The 19,545-nt window shown below is 53.2% G+C and overlaps 1 protein-coding gene across 2 annotated transcripts in view; it reads right to left on the bottom strand.

Moving 5' to 3' along the window:
• Nucleotides 1-219: 219 nt before the first annotated feature.
• TMEM121 (transmembrane protein 121) overlaps nt 220-19,545 on the bottom strand; it is a 33,918-nt gene continuing 14,592 nt past the window's right edge. Inside the window, exons 1-2 of one of the 2 annotated variants that reach the window (XM_066324865.1) lie at nt 3,193-3,281; nt 220-2,213 (exon numbers count right to left, since the gene is read on the bottom strand). In XM_066324865.1, coding sequence (XP_066180962.1) covers nt 646-1,584 — 939 coding nt within the window. In that variant the 5' untranslated portion in view covers nt 1,585-2,213; nt 3,193-3,281 and the 3' untranslated portion in view covers nt 220-645. Of the gene's footprint in view, nt 2,214-3,192; nt 3,282-19,545 lie in introns of those variants that run through there. The other variant, XM_066324864.1, reaches the window with a different exon arrangement.

The following is a 19,545-nucleotide window of genomic DNA, read 5'->3' as shown; positions in this document are numbered from 1 at the left end:
GTGGAGGCTCAGCCCCCCTCGGCCCAGGCCGGGGCAGTCACAGCAGCCCCAGCCCTGCTCCCCGCTGCAGGGCTCCCTGCTCTCGCCCACCATGAGGACACTGACCCACAGGGCAGCCTGAGAGCCCCCGGAGCCGATATAAATAGGAAACTATAAACACAACCATTGGAGATAAGAGACATCTACGATCACAGGGTTTACCGCCTCAAACGTCCCCCCCTCCCCCCCAGTCCGCACCCCTGCGCCCTTGTCCCCACTCCGTAAAAAGGTCTCCAGTAACAAAATCTTCGATCCAGGCTTGGAGTAAAGGTGAGGTGCTCAGGGAGTAAAAAGGGACATTGCAACCTTAGCAGTCTTTGCTCGGGAGGGGAGATGGTGGCAGGAGGGGGAGAGAGGGTCGGCTGGTTCAGGTCCTTTGCAAGTCCATTTGGTTTGTCTGGAGGACTCCTAGGGTTATACCTGAGATGAAGACGTCTAGAGGACACTCCATAGCTCAATTAGAACGCGGTTGGTGTTTCTGTGCCTAGAAGAGCCCTCACTGCCAGGATTTGTCTGTCGTGCTTGCGCCGGGCAGCAGGAAAGCAGCATCACCCCTCTTCTGCTGGGCACGGGGCCGTCTGAACCAATGCTGGGCTGGGCGACCCCTCATGTGTCCAGGATCTCGCTGGTGGGCGACGGCTCGTGGGGGATGCCCTGTGCGCTGTGGATGGTCTGGTTGTGCGACAGGGAGTTCTGCTGGAGCTCCAGGGCGATGGCGTTCTGCGGGAACTCCTTCACCTGCCGCTTGTACTCCAGGAAGGTGCACGCCTTGGTGGCGATCGCAATGATGTTCTTGCCGATGAAGATGGTGGAGACCCTGCTGTCCTGGAACAAGATCATGTTGATGGCCCGGATGAAGATGGTGACGATGTTGATGGTGACCAGGCTGAGGACGGGGTAGAGCATCATTTTTTGCGGGGCAATGTGTTCCCCTTGCATGCTGATCTCACTGAGGGACACGCAAGGCAGGATCAGGAGGAGTATGTAGCAGTAGAAGAACATAAGCCCCTCTGCCCAGATGGGCAGGCCAGTCCTGTGTGGCTCCCACAGGTTGGCCTGGATGTCCAAGATATCCAGCAGGTCGAGGGCCACCCAGAAGAGGCGTCCCCGCAAGTCCTCTTTCTTCCGGAAAGTCCGTATGTACTCCATGCTGTCCAAGGCCACCAGCACCAGGTAGAGCCCTGGCACACAGATGGAGAGCAGTAGGGTCAGAGCTTTCCTGGCCACCGTCTCCAGGTTCTTCTTGTCTGCTTTGTAATTCTGAAAGATGAAATACAGCTTGATCTCCAGCACGAAGATGTAGAGGAACCACAGGATCATGGCGTAGCCCCGCTTGGCCGTCTTCACCTCGGCGCCCACCCACACGGCCACGTAGCGCAGCACGATGAGGAAGCAGATGTCCCCCACCAGCACGATGATGCAGACGCCGATCTTGCGGGGCCCCTGGTTCTGCTCCACCAGGTAGGCGTCCATGAAGGCCATGCTGGTCATGATGACGATGGTGGTGAGGCAGACGTGGCGCTTGTCGGGCGGTGGCAGCACCATGGCGAGGCGGGCGGCCCTGCGGCCCTGGGCGCTAGGGGAGCGGTCCCGCCGGCGCTGCGCAGGGGCACATCCGTGGCCAGCCCAGGCACCCAGCGCCGCTCTGTCCCCCACTGCCACCCCAGGAGGAGGCGCCTGCAGGAGCAGTGGCTCGGCCGGCAGCCCCGCTGTCCCGGGCCTTGGGGCTGCCCCTGCAGACCCCACTCCAGCCCTTCGCCCCTCAGTGGCCGTGCCCTGCAGGCACCGTGGCTCTGCCCCCAGCCCAGGGCTGGCTGAGCAGCCCAGCCCCAGGCACCCTCCGCCACCAGCAGCCAGGGCTCACAGGTGTGCAGGGCCTCCCGGAGGAACGTCCCTCCCCTGTGGTGGGCTGCCCATCACTGCCAGGCTCTCCAGCAATCCTATGGTGCTAACATGCCTCCAGGCTCCACGCCCCAAATCCTGCTATAGATCCCTGGAAACACAGCAGCTGATGGCACAGAAGGGGAGCTCTCCCTGCTCCTGGTGAGATCCCACGTTCCTCCAGGGTCTGGGGGGCTCCTGTTGTGTCCTTACAGGGAATCACCTTCACGCCTGTTCCCACGGGGCTGTGCTGGTGTCCTGCTGCTCCCAGCTGTACATGCATCCCTCCATTCCTGGAAAAGATAGCAGGGAACAAGTGTTAGGGTCCCTCTGTGTGCTGACCACATGGCAATGACAACCCCCTCGGCTCCCAGCAGGCTGCGGTGTGAGCTGGGCTCCCACCAGGTGCCATAACACCACCGGTGCACCACCACCACGGCCTGTGCATCAGGATGCAGAACAGCATCTCTCGGAGAACAAGGACAGCACAGGGTGTCCTGCAGGGAAATGCAGCCTGCTGCCCTTCCAAGGGCACTCCCTGTCCAGAACCCCTCAGCACGCTCATGCCCTGTGTGCTTCTGCTGTTTCAACAGCACAGACACAAAACCACAACCCCAGTGAGGACACACAGGTCCACAGCATTCCCAGCTCCAGGTATCCCAGCCTAGCTGTGTCTCAGCTCCAGCAGGGAGACAGACCCACAAGTTACTGCAGAGGTTTCAGCCTGGACAGTTCTGCTTAACTACAGCCATGGGTTACTACTAGTTACTGAGCAGCTCACATGTTCCTCCTCGAGCAGGGGAGAGCACAGGGCTGGCACATGGGGGACGGAGCAAAGCTGTTTCCAGGGTGCCACGAGGTCCCAGGAGCTTTCTGAATGGGTTCAGCTGCTCATGGGCACAGCTCCTCCTCACCATGCTGTGATTGCCCAGTTAATCTGTTAATCGTTTCTGTGCAGGGAATGCACCCCCAGAAATGAACACGTAGGTCTCAGTGAATGCAAAAATGTCATTGGACTGCTTATGTGGAGACAGACCATGATCACAGCCACAGAGGCTGAAGGGAAGAAGCCAAGCCCAAGGAGGTGTAAGCCATTAAAAACCTGCCCTACTTTGCAGCTGCTTATGTTTATAGAGCCTCATTTAAATAAAAGCTGGATTCTCTCCTGCTTCAGGGAGACAAGAAGAACAAAGAAGAGAAAGTGGCAAGCCTGATGAGTCAGAGCCAGCCCTGCCTTGTGCCTGAGTAGGTGGACAGCAGGGATGGGTGTACCTGTGCCCTGGTTTCCAAAGGATGTGGTGCTCAGCAAACATTAGCAAGGGACTTGAAGCTGCTGCTCCAGCCAGGACCCTTGGGATGCTCTGCTGCCAGCAAGGAAAATTGGCATGTTAAAATAATTTCTCAAGCAGGATTGCTCAGAAAGAAACCGAAAAGATGTGATGGGAATTCATGAGAACTGCTGGATGGTGCTTCCCAGGCAAGGCGGTCCCTGCAGCCCCACTCTCACTAGTGTGGCTCTCTGCAACAATTCAGAGCTGCCATTTGGGGCTTCAATTTGTTCTTTCCCGAGGTTTTGGATAAAAATATACAGTCATTGCTGTAACTGCCTTAAAACTTGTGCCAAGTTTTACAGGGGATTTATAGCCAAGGATAGATAATTCCAGATAAATTAGGTCTTTCAGGAGGGAATGGTGGGGTGTTTTTTTGGTTTTTTTTTTTTTTTTTTTCTTTCACCCTGTAAGTATTTATGCCTTCAAAAGGCAGCGGGTATTTAAAGGGCAGTGGGTTGCATCACAGCACAGTAAGGCTAGGAAGCAGCTGGCCTGTAAATCCTGCCCCTCTGCCCTGTGAGTTACTGCTGTGGTCTGGGGAGCTGGGGGAAGGCACAGCTCTCTCCTCATGCCTACATGAAAGCAGAGAGGAAAGCCCTTCCTGCCTCCCGGTGAACACCCAGGACACCAAAGGATGTTCATTCACAGTGCTCACAATGGTGGCCAGCAGGTCTTTAACCACTGGTGCTGAGCAGATGGTTTTTAGCACAAAAAACCATACTCAAATGGCAGATCCTTCCCCGGTGTCTGCTCCTGAAGGGCTCGCGGCAGCCCGGGCTGGGTCTGACAAACATTTGTGGTGGTGACCTTTCAGAGGGGAGGAAGGGACCGAGTCACAGGGCTCGAGCGCTGCTTCCTCCTCGGTCAGATCATGCACTACCCAGGGTGAGCACCTCTCTTGCCTTTTCCAAACTGTTTCCAAGCACTTGCTGCAGTGCAAGCTCTTCTCCTGATCTTCCAAGGGCTGGTGTTTTTCCCTCTCCTCACAGCCCTGACGCTGGATTGAAATACAGAGTGCTTTGCAGATCCATGGAGCAGAGCCTGGCAATTTGGGTGGTGCCTGACCAGCCTGCTGGGGAGTGGGCACATAAAACTCTCCTTGGAGGACTATTAGAGAAAAGCAGGTAGTTTTTAAACAACCATTACTTTGTAACTTTTAAATGACCACATCGGGCAGTACATTTAGAAACTGCCTGAGAACTGTGCTGAGTAAACAGGACAATAACTACGTCAGACAGCCACAAGAGCCCATCTGAGGCAAGTATTTATTTAGACAAGTATTCAAAGAACTTTCTTCCTGCAGGAATTCCTGTAAATGAAAGGCAGCCCACCTGAACATAATGAGCTTGGAGTGTGAGCGCTATGGATGTCAGTGAGCCAGGCTGGCAGCTTCCTATGGGAAGGAATCTAACAGCTTCTGCATCCCTCTTGGTGCCAGAACTCCCACAAGCAGGTACTGAAGCGACACTTCAGTCTTGGCAACTATGGGCCTCCTTACCAGGACAAAATTCAATCTCTAATTGCTTATTTCCCTCTACTTCTACCCAGCTCAAGCAGTTCCATTGCACTGGAGTGAGCAAATGCCCTCAGTGACATCCACAGCAGAGTGTCACCAGCTAACAAGGCACAGCCCAAGGCCAGCATCCAGCCCCACCAGTGAAGGCCAGCAGCAGGGAATGTCCCCTCTCCATCTCTGGGGTGTGCCTGGGGACACCCCATTTCCCAGTCCAGCCTGCCCTTTCCCACAGGATGGGAGAGGCTTCAGTGAGGACGGAGGGAGCTGCTGCTTTCCTGGAGAGGCTCAGGGGTCCTGCAGAAGAGTCCAAACCCACCCGAAGGGCAGGGTTTGCACTCCCACCACTGCCCTGCTTCCTCTGGCATCGAGGGAAAGGAGCAGCACTGGTGCAGCCAGCCCTTGCCCTGTTCCTCTGTCTGAGCAGTTATTTCTTGGTCTTGCACCTCTTTTTTCTCGGCTCTCCCAGACACTCTAAAGCACTCGTGGTTACCCAAGGACATGCAGCCACAGCCTTGCTCCAGCAGCAGCCCAGGCAGCTCGGAAGACAATCAAAGTGGGCTTTTGCCTGCGATGCCGGCGGCTGGTGGCGGTGATTGAACGCTCCCTCTGCCCTCCCGTGCTGTGCCCTCCCCTCCTGGCACAGCATCTCCCGGAGCTGGGGGATGCAGGATGCCGGGATCCCCACACAGAATCCCACATCCCCTGTGCAGGGAGCCGGCAGCTGCAGACAGCCTGGAGGGCTCCTGGAGCCTCTGGCAAAACTGCGTCATTAAAGCCAGCAGGCGCTTCCCAAAGCCCAGCTCTACCTGGCAAATTAATTTAAATTATTTATGCCATTTGAATACCGCCTATTTTTTTAAAAAGGGAGTGAGACGGGAGTATACACAGCGCGCTTCCCAGGTAATTAGGATGCCGCATTGCTTAAAACTTCATTTGCACTTTAATTGCTTTGATTTATTCCGGTTTTCCTGAATGTAAATCCAAAGCTCCCGCTCTCGCTTGGTCCTTCAGCCCCCTCGAGAGCTGCTGCTGCACAGGGCCTTTTCCCCTGGAGGCGGTGGGCACAGGCAGCTCCGCTCGGGACCTCAGGGCAGCGGGGGCAAAGCCGAGGCGGTGGCACGGCTCCCGGCGGTGTCCAGGGAGCCCAGTGCCCCGCTCTCAGCAGGGGCCGGCCACAGCGAGCGGCTCTTCCTTGCTCACAGGATCCGTGACCCCGGCATCACCTGTGACTCCCCGCACCACGGAAGGACGGGCTTTACGGGCAGGGCAAGCTCTGCTTTGACTAAGAAGAAGCTCTAAATCAGCTCGTCCCCGAGCTTTTGCCCGTTCCTGCCGCTGGTTGAGCCTCCCGAAGCTGGAGGCTGAGGTTTCACCTTCCCCGGGCCGGGCAGTGCCCGGGAACCACCGCAGGGAGAGAGGGATGCTCCTGCCCCGAGGAACAGAGACCATCGCTTCCATCAGGAGCAGGGGCGGCGGCTGTGCCCTGCCTCCTCCAGGGCAGCGCCGGGCTCTCAAGTGCATCCTGTGAAGGAAATGAGATGGAGGAAGAGTTTTCCGGACCCTGCCCACTAATTGTGTCTGAAGGAGGAAGCAGCCCACTTGCTAATGATTACAGATGATTTACTGTGTAGGCACATCAAGAGGGGGAAAGAGCTGCAAACTGTTCCTAGAACCTGTTCAAAATAAGGCAATGTCAGATGAAACCAGCTCCTGCTTATCCCAGTGAGTGCATCAACTGTGCTCTCCTGCTGCAAACCCCCTCAGTCCCCTCTGGGGTTCATTTCAGCCCCCTTTCCCAAAAACAAACACAAGCAGAAGGTACCAGAACTGTTGTCTGTTGAATAGGAAAAAAAACCAAAACGGTTTCTCAATCATGTCACTTTGGTGACGAGGTGGGGAAATGCTGTTTGTCCAAAGCAGAGCCCTGCACAGGCTGGCAGCATGGATGGATGGATGGCCATTTTGTTCCCAGTTCTGTCCCCCACAGCCATCCTAGTCAGGGCTCTCCTGCTGACACAGGCAGCCGCAGTGAACATCTCCCCATTCACAAACACGCTGAGCTCAATGATATTTGACAGACGTGTCAAAAAAACAAAAAAAACAAACAAAAAAAAACCCAAAAAAAACCAAAGCAAACAAACCCACAAACACAAACCTTTTTCAGATGTTTTGCATGTTTAAAAATAGTTAAAGAAGGTAAATGATTCATTTTGACTTGTACGTAAAACATGAAATTATACTACTACATTTAGACTCTACCAAAACAATTTAGCATTTTCCCAGCAAAACATTTCTGCAGGGGAATTTCTTGGCGTTTCCAAATTGGATGCATTTTCAAGATTTTGATCTAATCTGGACCAATCCCCAGATATAAAAGCATCAGAATCCCCTGCAGTTCGTTGGTTTGTTGCCAAAAAGGGCCCATTTGGCAAACGTCTGTCTGAATGTACGTTTGCCACAGTGAGATATGTACATGGAGTTCAGTGGAGTGCAGGTTCTGCTCACAGAGCTGCCCCCCACCCTCCTGTCCCTACTGCAGCCTCCTGGCACTCTTCATCACTCTTCAGCAGAGCTTTCCCCACTGGTCCTGGGATGTTTCCCTCTCTGCTACCTCGGGGGTCCTCCTGGGCTTGCTTCTCCTCTGCCAAATCATCAGCATTTTCCCCGCACTGTCGCCCTCCTAGTCCCAGGGCTCCAGCAAATGCAGGACTTGCCCCTGCTCAGGGAATTTGACCCAACAATACTCTCTTTTTCGTTTTTTGGTCTGGCTTTTTTGCTTGTTTTTGTTTGGGTTTTTTTTTTGGTTTTTTTTTTGTTTTTTTGTTTTGTTTTTTTTGGTTTTTTTTTTTTGTTTTCCAGGCTTTCCCCTCACTTCTTTGGAGATGCTGTTGGATTTTATGTGTTTCCTCCAGCATGCTCCAAGCTCACCCCACAGAGTGCTCTCTGTAGGTATAACCAATACCCTCACTGCTTCTGCCCGCTTCCTAGGAAGCTGTTTGGCTTTCATCTGAAGGAGATGTGCCATCCTTGGGCTGGGAACAAAAGTGCTTCCTGTCCCAGGCACAGCAGGGCTGATGGTGCACCTGCAACTTGCAGTTGAACAAATCACCTCTCTAAAATCTAGCAGCACACCAATAGCTCTGACCTCTGCCGGTGCCCTCCTGGAGAGAAAGGCCTCACTAAGTGGTCGACAAGTTTCACCTGCACACAAAGACCACAGCTTGGATTTTTCCTGTTCCATCAACAGGCATGAGTGCAAACAGCAGAAGCGAGCCAGGCCACGAGCACAGAACTTGGATCTGATTTCAGTAGCCTGAGGATGTACTTTTGTGCGTGAATCACAACCGTGTCCTCAAATAACCTTACAATGTCAGTGCTGGGGGAAAGGAAATCATGGAGCCAGAGCAGAGTCTTCACACAGATGCTTTCTCCTACTGCCTGCTGGAAATCCCTACAGATGGAGGATGGAAAGCTTCTTGCTCTGGCTCATCCTTGTCCTCGCTCTCCTGGGTGCTGGCAGAGAGGTACAAACTTTCCTCCGTGCTGCTCTCAGGATCCTCATCCAATCCACCAGGTGGGAGAGGGAATCAGCTAATTAAAATAAAATGAAAACTGGCGTGTGAAGCTATAAATAGGAGAGCGCTGGGAGTTTCCTGGTGCTAAAAACATGCTTGTGGGGAAGGAGATGCTGGAAGCTCTGGGGCAGAACTCCGGAGATCTACCAGGGAAGATGCATCTGAGACCTGCTGGCACCTCCTGCCTGTGTGAGCGGGTGTTCAGCCAGGGATGACTCTGCAGTACTGGTGGGAAGGATAAGGGCTGCCTCGCAGGTTCTTGTAGAGACCTGGCAGACAGTCACCTGCAGGTCCCTCTGACCTGGCCCAGGCTGGCTGTCAGCCTTAAGACAGTAGGAGAGGGACCTCTCTTCTCTGCTCCCTCACCCACACAATGCAAGGAAAGGCTATGGGTGAAAGTGCCTGATTGAAGTAAAGCAGGGCAAGCTGCAAAGGGAAGAGCTGGGAGGACAGAGGTCTGACTCCAAACTACAATCCTGGCAACCTCTGCTCTACTTAATGGTGAAGGTACTGAGGACTTTCTGCACTCAAGCAGCTTTTGGGAGGTGCTGTTCCAGCAGCTGGGTTAGGCTGGCAGGACAGCAAGAATGGCTGTGTGTGTCCTGCTCTCACAAGAACTCCTATTCCCCTTGAGCCCCCAAGGGAGCAGAGGGCCTGGGTGCTCGAGGGGAGGAGGTGGTTTCAGCATCACAGAGCTGGGGAGATGCCTCTGGAGACCAATCAGCTCCTACACAAAGCGAGTGGCATCTCTGCCCTCCCTAGGAGTGGCCTCCAGCTTGTCCCTGCTGCCAGGCTGTGGTGGCACACTGCACCACAATTGCACAGAAACAACTGTGCCCCGAGCACAGGGTTAGTGGAGGTGGGATGAGCTGGGCAGGCTGCTACTGCTGCCATCAGTCTGGCCTTTGATTAAGAGAGATTGTTCTGCTCCTAATTAACAGGAGGCAGCTGCTGGCTGTTCTGGTGGAATGGAGAAGCAGAGCCCAGTGGCTGTGATAAAAAGAGATTGTGTCTGCTGGCTCCCACTGAGCCTGGCACAGCCACCCTGTGACCAGCCATGCATCTGGGCTGTGGGACATGTCACCAGGATGGACTCAGCACTCTAGAGTTCAGCCTCTTCATGAACAGCAGATATGGGGCATCCAGATAACCCCTGGGGTGATTTTGCTCCTCTCTGTTCTCCCAGGCCACACTGAGGTGGTACTGCTGGTGATGCCTGCCTGCTTCCCACAGGGTTTATTTCCCAGTCTTCCCCTCAGAGACCTTCCTGAGGCAGCCTCTCTTGTGACAACAGGTCTCATGCTCTGGTGACATCTGGCATTCCGCTGCTCCCCCAGGTTTAAGGCAGCCATCCGCCCTGGGAGCAGGCGTGCTGCTGCTCAGCCTGTTGTGCTGAGCAGTTCCCCAGGAGATGAGAAGGAATCTCAGCGCCTTCTGCTCCTGAGGGCAGTGACTTCTGAGCAGCAGCAGGGTGTATTCCAGTAAAATCTACACCAAGAACATCACGCCATTTTTCTGAGTGCAAAGCTCACCTCAAATCTTTGTAATGCAGGGACAGCACAAGACAGAAGTGCCAGGTAGCTTGTAAAATCGAGGGACCTTTGCCTTGCCATACAACTGCTGAATTTATTCTGGGAAGGCTGGTCTAATATTAATTATTGACAAGAGTAGCTTGATGCTGGTTGTCATGAACCCTTAGCAGCATGAGAACTGGTGGTGCACCCCCAGCAGACAGTTTTTGACCTGCTGGAAATCACAGTCAAGTCATGGTAGGGGCTGGTGGTGCCACAGGCTGGCCATGGGCCTCAGTGGGTTCTGCTCAGTGGGTTCTCCACCATGAAGTCCATGCCACTGTCAGTTCCTTCCGGAACAGGCACTAAGCTCAAGGTCTCCCTCCTCATCCTGCCCATGCCTCAGCCTCTGGGATGGGGCAGTGCTGGCATCTGCTGCTCTGGCATCACCTGGGAGATGACACTGCACCCATCTGACACAATGCAATAAAAATAATGCCAGCCCTGAGGTCGCTGGGGAGACACTTCTTTCCTCTGGTTTCTAGCCTTCTCTCTACCAGCCATCCAATAAATCTAATAAAATCTGTCTTGTTGATGTCTAATTCAATTCCAACACCCAGAGACCAGGCTCTATATCAGTCACAAACCTAACCAGCTCCCTCCCTGCCATAGGAGCGAGGCCACAGGGCTGCTGCAGGCTACTCCAGAAGAGAGCAATTACCTGGGATCAGGACTCACTCTCCCAATCAACTGTATGTTTATAGGTTTTCTTTGGGTCACACCTCATTGAACTTTTAGGCACTTGAACACTGTGGTCAGAGGCAGCTGGTGACTTCTAGGCTGAAGTCTGGGAAGTACATGAGGTGCCTTAAGTGTTAGCTCAAAGAAAAGTCACCACAGCACCTCCTGTTCATACCTGGGGGCCAGACAAGAGTGGTGTTGGGAACTGCCACAGCCCCTTGCCATGCGCCAGCCAGCATGCAGCAGGAAGGGGTTGGCATGGCTCAGAGGAGCATGACCTGGGCAATTTGAAGTAGTAACTTGTGTATTCCAGTATTCCCTCTCCTTTGAATCCATCCCCAGCCAGGTGAGGATAATTCCACCAGAGCAGCTCAGACCACCAGCAAGTGCCCCTGCAGGGGTCTGAGCTGTTGGTCAGACAGCACCCCAAGGAGCAGAGGTGTGTGCTGCTTCCTGGGGCTAAGCCACTTGTTTGCACAAACTGTTGGGTTTCCAGGCTTTCCTTGCTAACGGAATTCTTTCCCTTCTTCAAAAACAACCAGGAGCAGGGGCCATGTCTGTAGTGTGGGAAGCTCCCAGTTTCCTCATTGCCAGGTCCCAGGCAAGGAGGGACCTCAGCAAGGAGGTAGCATGGAAACTGGGAGATGGCTTCCTCACCCGACAGTGCAGGCAGGTCCTGTCCCCCAGGAGGATGTGACAATTTGCTGTGCTGGAGCTTATTGCCGAAGAGAGAAAATATTTACTGCTGCTCTCTTTAGCTTCCTCTTTCAAGCCACGGTGACTTATTTGTTACAAATTTACATGCATGTTTAAAGGCATCTTTATGTTCCTTCTAAGTATAAAAGGTATATTTCTCCGTGCAACATTTTGCCAGTCAGAGTCAGCCACCCCTCTACTGTGTGACTGCGTTTGTGCCCAGCTTCAGTGCTCATTTTCCTCTTGGTAATGATTATCATTATATGAAGAAAAATGGGTCATTTACAGCGGTTTCTCCCCAAATGAAAGGCTGTGGGATACAGGATATCATTAAAATTCTAAACCTGACTTCCAGCCTCAAAAGGAGGCTCTTGCTATTCGGGTCTCTCTGTGGAGAGAGGAGGGGAGGTGGGGAGAGGGCGCGTGATGAATGTGCTTTGGCTGTGAAATCTCTGGCTGACATCTGCACTGGCATCGAGACCCCGGGCCTGAGGATATCTCTGCTGCTCACACACGGCTCCTTGGCTGGCCCTGGAGGGCACAGGCTGCCTCCCAGCCCCTCCAAAACTTTCTCCTGGCCAGCACATTCCCAGGGCTCCCATTCCAGCCATGCTGTGCGTGGGACAGTACAGCCAGAGCAGGTGACAGGAGTTAATTCCTGCCATAAAAAGAGCAATTTAGCTCCTGCCAGAAGGCTGTGGCTGGGTGAGGTCCCCTGCAGAAGGAAGGCTGGCAAGCTTAAAAGCTAGTGCTTGGACAAGGGAGAAAGCAAGATGAAGTGCTGAGACACAGCAGCCCTTGCCCATTGCTAGGGCTGAAACATCCCCCTGTGAGAGTGTCACTGCTGTCCCACGGGCCAGATGGCCAGGACCTGCCACCAGCCCCTCCAACACCCCTGTGCCCCCAGCTGCAGGTGCCTGGGCATGGAGAAGATGCTCACCCAAGGACTCTGCCCATCTCCTCTGCCACAGATCCAGGCTCCCAGCACCAGGGTCCCCACCAGGCTTCAGGCTGACTCCTTCCCTCCTCATTCCTGATGACAGGAAAATGTGCCCTGCCCACATTCAGTGCTGGCTTTGTACATGGGGGCAGATCTCCCACCTCCTGGTGTTCTCCACTCCCTACTCCCCAGCGTGCTGCTGCTCCTTTCCATCTCCTGGTATCCCCAGAAGGGGCTTCACGGGAAAGGTTTTGCTTGGAAAGGCTATGCAACTCCTGTGCAAGCCTGAAATTGCTGTGTACAGAGCTGTAAGGCAAAGTTAATCCATTTTGCAGCTTAGCCAGCTGCTGAAAGATGCTATTTAAGAGTGGGGAATGGCTAACTGTCTTTCTCCCATCCATGAAATGGGGGGGACAAGGCATATTCAGAGGATGAGAGATGGAGACTGACCCAAAATGGCTAATTTAGAAGCATCTTTTTAAAAGGGAGACTTGCCTTGTTAACTTTTGAAGTCACTCCTTTCTAGACATGCTCAGAATGGACTAATTTTTCATTCTCTTTTCCTGCATTTTAAATCAAAATGTGCATGGGAAACTCTCTTGCTGCTGATGCCAGCCAAGCAATCAGGCCATGGCTAATGCCAAGCCTCATCCTGGCACCTGGGAACAACCCCAGCAGCTCATGCCAGTGAGGGCATTAACCAGCTCCAGGTCCCAGCAGCGGCTTTGCACAGTCACAGCCCTGGGGTTATGGGTGTGTATCACAGGTGGGATTTGGGGTATCCCCAGGGCAGGACAGAGAGTATCTCTCCTCCTTGGGGCTGGTCTATATTAGGGGTGTCAGGATGACAAGTTAGTTTTGGTCTGGCAGACAGGCTGAAAATCCAATATAAATTATTTCCGTTTGGCAGTCATTTAATTATTTTCACTTTGGTTTTTGAGCAAAATGAACTATGAAGAGTGGCTTGGAGCAATCCTGGGATGCTTTGTTCAGCCTCAGAAATATTTCCTTTCTCTCTGGGGTCATTTTACCCTCCTCCTTCCATCCCCTCTGCTGATAATGTTAGATTGCGTTTAAAGTGGCAAATGGCCTGGACTTTTCAGGAACAACGAATGTGGTTTGCTAGAAAACATAGATCCAGGGGAAGAGTGTTCAAACCTCATTCCCAAGTGATGCCAGACAAAGGGGAGAGCAATAAACCCCCTTTCTATCCATTCATGGCCGCAAAGTCATCATGCACATTCTCCCTCACTGGGAAGGAAACTCTTGCCTGGGAAAGGGGGATAAAGTGTGGAACAGAGCAGATATTTCCCATTTTTCCAGAGAAAATAAGCAATGTGGAAAATGGCAGGTGTTTCTCACTGAATTTTCAGCTGCACAAGGCACAGGAAAACTGGTGTTTGCAGAGCATCCCTTCTGTACAAAACAGGCAGTGATGAAACCCTCCTAAGGAAGTGGTGAGATTTGGGGAGGCTGGGAGAGACTGGAGGAGACTGGGGGCTGTGGCAGCCAGGGCCACTGCTGGGCTGGCAAAAAACCCACCTGGCTGCAGAGGCACAGTGAGTGCACTTGCAATCAGCTGCTATTTTAATTTACATTCTGAAACTGCTTCTGGGAGCCCTCTCTAAGCACCATGCCAACATCTTGCACTGATTTTTGCACCACCGTTTTCCCTCTCCCACCCTTGCTCAGCTTTAGCCTTTTCCACCCTCTGGCTGGCACCTCCAGTGCTCTCCCATGGCATCCCCCATGGTCCCATCAGGCAACCATTTCTCATGAGGAATCCTGGAAGCCCAGGTCCCCCTGAAGCCATGTAAGGCCCAGGGGGATCCCCCACCACCACCACCACCACCACACATCCAGGGGTGCTCATCTGCTGAGTCCCTGTGCCTTCCAGCTCTTCCCTGGATTCATAGATATGCATGGAGTAAGGACGGCCCCACTCTGGGTGGTTAATTGCTGTGTAATTAGGTGGCCAATATCTGCCACAGCACCACATTAAGCCTTCACCTTGTGGCCACCAGCACACCCATCTCCTCCCTGCAGGGATGTCCCCATGTCCCTCCATGTTCTAGGGGCTGGGTGTGAGCGCAGAGGCCAAACACGGGACAGAAGATCATGAATTTCTGCGGTCTGCGGGGTGCAGCAGGAATTGTGCAGTTGAGAGGGGAATCCTTTCAGCCCCTGGCCCTCCTCCAGTGCCTGGCTGACCTCTCTGGGCTGGGTGGAGCAGGCTTTGAGGCAAGCACTGGCCAAAGACCCAGTTTACCACAAAACCCACTGCCAGGTGTTCCCAGCTGGAAACAACGGTGAGGGGACCAGGGCTGTGCAGCTGGGAACAGCTTTGCAGCATTAACCCCGCTCTTCCAGGGCAAGCACCAGCGGCTTTCTGCTCTCTCCAGACATGGAGCATCTCGAGCCCCCTGGGGACTGATCTCAGTGTGATTTCTGTTAGTTCAGCTTTGCTGAACCAAGTGAGTGGAGAATGCAAGCTGGATGGCTTGCTCCTGGGTTGTTTGAGGGTCTGGGGGTGACAGTGTTCCCCATTATGGTGCTCTCTCAGCATGACTGGGGCCCGTATGCTCCGCTAAGGGAAACTCTGCCAGGGGAAACTGGTTTTGGGATGGAGCTGCCCCACTCTCCAGCCAATCAAAACCCATTACCAGAGCACTGCTTTAGGGGGCTGGTGGGACCTGTTTTCATCTTGTGCTATGACCTGCAGAGCCCCCTGAATCCCTTCTTTCCAAACATCTCTTGCTGGCTCCGTTGTGTGTCACAGGTATCACCCTGCTCCGGTAGGATGGGCTGGAGCTGGTGGCAGTCCACCTTGCCTGTAGTGCCAGATGGGGGTTTCTAACCACATCACCAAACCCTGATGTCCTGCCAGAGGAACAGAGTGATGTCCTGCCAGAGGGAGCTGGCCCAGGCAGGATGTTTTCCACCTCCTGGACTGGAGGGCAGCTCCAGCTTGCAGTGTGAGCTGGGGAGGTACAACCCCCCTCCAGTGCCCAGCCCTGCCTTGTGCCTGGGGTAGGGGGTCCTCTGACCCTCCAAACCTCCCTGGCCCCGGGTGAATGGGGACTACACTGGTTTGAGTGTTCCTATAAGAATACTGAGCCACCTATGGCTTTTTGGGTGCACCTTTGTATTCTCTTCCCAGGAAAAGCTGATTTCTTTGTGCTGCACTCCAAAACAGCTCAAGTGCACTTGTAGGAGAGAGTGCAGAGAGCTGGCTTTCCTTTCCTCTGAGGTGGAACACCAGTAAAATTCTACATGATGTTTGTGTGAGCTATGCCCCGCAGGACACCCTCGGGGCCCAGGCTATGGCAGGGTGGGGACAGCACAGCCAGACTCAGGCTTGCACTGATTTGATCTCAGTTCAGCTTTAAACTGATTAGGACACACACAGTGCAACGCTGAATTACTCCAGTTTATGCTTAAATAATAACTATACACAGCTTTCTGCTGAACGAATTACATGTGTGTAAACACACCCCTTCTATAAATCCAAACAAAGTGTTGAAACACAGCTAACCATTCATCACCACACAAATCTGCCACTTCAGATTGCTGCTAATGCTGGGATTCCCCTCCTCTGCTGAGCAGCAAGCCAGCCCTCCAGCTCGTCCATGGCTCGTACAGCTGAGCATCACCAGCAGGAAAACAGCACAGATACTCAGGAAGGAGACAAGGAACCTGGTACAATAAACACGAGGCACATCTGTCCCCTCCCTGCCAGCTCATAGACCTGCCACAGCAAACACCAGCTCCTGGGAAGTCATCACTTATCCCTGTGTCCTGCTGGACAACACCTGCTGCAGGCAGGATTATGGATGCCCTGTTGGAAGGGATTGTAGATGGCAAGATACCATTACAGGTGTCATTTCTTCTGTCAGCCCGGGGAGAGCTGGGATCTGCAGCTTCTGGCTGGTGATGGTGAGCTCCAGAGACAAGGAGGCTCCTCAGTGTCAAGCCCTACACATTTCTGTGGGCTGGAGATAACCCCCAGCGGCAGTGAGTGTTTTGGAATCCTGCAGCAAGGAACAGCATTGCTCATTTTGGGCAGCCCCTGGAAAAGTCTCCATTTTTGGTACAAACACTACGGATCAGGAACACAGGAATGATTCACGAAGTCTAAGCCGAGCAAGGACGCTCCACCTTCCCTTCCTCTACCGCACCGAAAGTAAGAGAAAGCAGATTTTTGCTTTTTCATTATCAAGCTGGGAAAAGAGCCCGAAAATGGAACAATCCATGCTAGGTTCATGTTCAGCTATGGGCCCTGAACCTGACTCTTACACTGCATCCCCAAGTCACCCAGGAACCAGCTCATTGCCTGAGCGCACCCAACAGGGTTTTGCTGGCAGCTGCTGCCTTTGGCACTCTATATCCCTGCATACTAATATGAAGTAAAATGGGATGGTAATTTAATCCTATGCCACTAGAAGCAAAGCATCACACAAGCCTGCTCATCCTCTCCTCTAAGTTTAGCCCAACAGTGTATTAAAAAGCTGCTACTGGATTCTTGCCAGCCCCTACTTAGCTAAACTACCTGACTCTGCAGAAAAGCAGAAAATTCTCCATTCTGTGTTATTTCTGATCCTTGGGAGAACGACCCACATCTATGAGGGAACTTGACCCCCTACAGGGTCTGCAGGAAGCCAGTGTAATTTGGAGAAATGCGTGGAGTGCCAAAGGCTTTCTTGTGACATTGGGCACGTTTCCTGCTGCCTGGAGCTGGGCTGCTGGAATCTCAGCTTGGAGCTCCTTCCATCCCTCCACTGCAAGCCCATACGCAGTAATGAATAAATCTGCCCCTGCTCACTTATAAATAGTTTATAAAAGGTTCATAAATAATTTCTAGATGTTTTAATGAATAGTTAATCAATTGTTGCCAGGCCCAACAGGTCAGCAGATTGCTTAAATCCATCAACTGCAATGGCTGCTGATGGACTTATGAGCATCAGCAGGATACCACCGATGTCTGTGACGGGCTTGTAGCAGCTACGAAGGGTTAATAAGTAATTAATAAATGATGCAAGTGCTCTTTTAATTAAAAGCTGTAGAAGGCCATTGAAAAATGCATTCCTGGAAAGCCACAGGCAACACAGCAGGCAAACATCTGGACCTGGTTTTGTAACCCTGCCTCTGAGGAGCAAAGGTAGAGAGATGCCAGCCTGGCCCAGCAGGCAACCCATTTTTCTGCCTGAGGAGCAGCAAATTTCCTTCATTCAAGCTGATCTCAAAGAAGCAAGGCCTGCTCCTAGTGCCCTCTTTGAGCCTGGAGCCTGCACCAGGGAGCACAGCCACCTCATCCCCAGCTGCTGCAGGAGCATCCTCTGTGCTCCGGCTGCCACGGGTAAGGTGCCAGAAGGGCAGGGGATGCTCGGGAAAACAAGACAATTCCCACTTTTGTGGGGCTCTGGCCTTGCCCTTCCCTCCTGGGGGGTCTGGGGTGAGCAGCCCACTCTGCCCGGGGTGTGGGTGACACATGAAATGCCACACCGAGGAGTTGTGCACTGGCAGTAACACACTCGGTGTTTGGCCTCCTTAGCAGAGGCTCTTTATTACCATTGAGCACTGAATATTTCTCAATGATAAAAGCAATTAAGTGCAAAAAAAGGTAATGATCCATCCCATATTGCATCCAAAAGATATGAAAATCCCTCATAAAATTATCACCCTAGCACAGAATGGGACCTAAATATCTTTATAATGTAAGACAGAGAACTTTGCTTACAGTCAGAACATTTATAAGGCATTCAATTAGCCACCGGAGGGTTTCTTTAGTATTACCCAATTCTCCAGGAGCACAGAGGCAATTACAGGAGATTCTAACTCTTAAAATTAAAGACAAAAGGCAGGAGAATTTGGATAAAACCTGTTCCCAGGTTCACCCTGGAACATACATGCAGAGGAAATTTCATGCAGATCAGGCTTAATTTACTGCACAATTTAGCTCAGAGCAAAGCAAGACTCTTCCCACTCCTTTGCTGGAAGATCCTTCTGCATGGGAAGTGGACCAGTACGTGATGTACTGCGCTGTGAGCTGGTTTAGGGGATGCCAGGGCAGGGTGCCATCCCTCATCCCAGCCCCTTTGACGTCCTCAAGCCCTTGGGCAGAGATCCCAACCCCAGCTGCCCTGGGGATCCATCGTGGGGACCCCATGCCCCCTGTTCCTGGCCTCTGGGTGTCTGTGCCTTCAGCCTGTGCTGGCCCAGGGCCCCTGAGCCGCTGCACAGCCCTACACCCATCACTGGGCCATGCTGCCATGCCCAGGGACTAATTCAGGCTGGAAATCAGGTGTGTATCTGTAACGGGCAGTTAATGGTGAGGGTAATCAATCACAGCAGCAGATTAGCGAGGGACGTGATGGATTTCCTGATTCCGACACCTTTAAATCACCATCAGTTTCTCCTTCCAGAGCTGCTCGGGCTGAGCCAGAAGGGATGGGCTCAGTGATGCATCACCCAGTCAAACCTCCCCACAAACTGGTGCTGTGGTGGGAGCCCCCATTCACATCCACCCCACCCACACCCACCTGCCCTGGGGTACCAGGGCTCTCCCACCCTGGGAGAGGGCAGCAGCAGGAGCAGAAACTCTCCCTGCACAGGGGGCTTTGATTGCATCCTCCTGATTTATATTTTGAGAACGTTTCAATGGATCAAGGTGTCAGATCCATACTGCTGCCAGCAAACACTATTTTCTTTTAATAAGGAGAGAGCCGCAGGTCATTTCATCTGCTGTACCTGCTCTGCTCCTCCTCTGGGGAGGCAGGGCCGCACCTTCCCTGCACCAGCACCTCTCTTCTCCTCTCAGGGTGCCTGTGGCAGCCCTTTTCCCCTCAGCAGGAAGGCAGCAGCACCCCAGACAGCTGCTTCCCTGCAGCTTGTGAGGATCCACAACCCCCTACACATTCCTTAGGGTGTTTGCTTCTCCAGAGCTGCTCCACACCACCATGGCCTCACAAAAGCACCGGTGGCTGCTCCCAAGCACGTGCTCCCCACGACAGATGTGTCATGAGTGGCTTCACCATCTAGGCACTAGTCTCCAAAGGGGTCCAAAGCCTTGCCTTTCACAGTGCTTTTGGCTGCCAAGCCTGTCAGCCTGCTTTGGCTCACAGGCACAGCCACCAGTGCCAGCCACTCCTCGCTGGCTGCCAATGCAAGCCAAAATCCTCCGCAGCCACGCACCAGCCAGGGCCTTCCCAGGGACCACAGGGCTCCTGGTGCAGCCGTGGGGCCACCAGCCCCACAGCCCAGAGGCGCTGCCCAGGCGCAAGCACCATGGGGAGCAGCTGTGTGAGCCCCAGCACGG

This window comes from Sylvia atricapilla, chromosome 9, assembly GCF_009819655.1.
Source record: "Sylvia atricapilla isolate bSylAtr1 chromosome 9, bSylAtr1.pri, whole genome shotgun sequence".
Lineage (NCBI taxonomy): Eukaryota > Metazoa > Chordata > Aves > Passeriformes > Sylviidae > Sylvia > Sylvia atricapilla.
The sequence above is the reverse complement of the archived record's forward strand: the minus strand, read 5'-3'. Positions and strand labels throughout refer to the sequence as shown.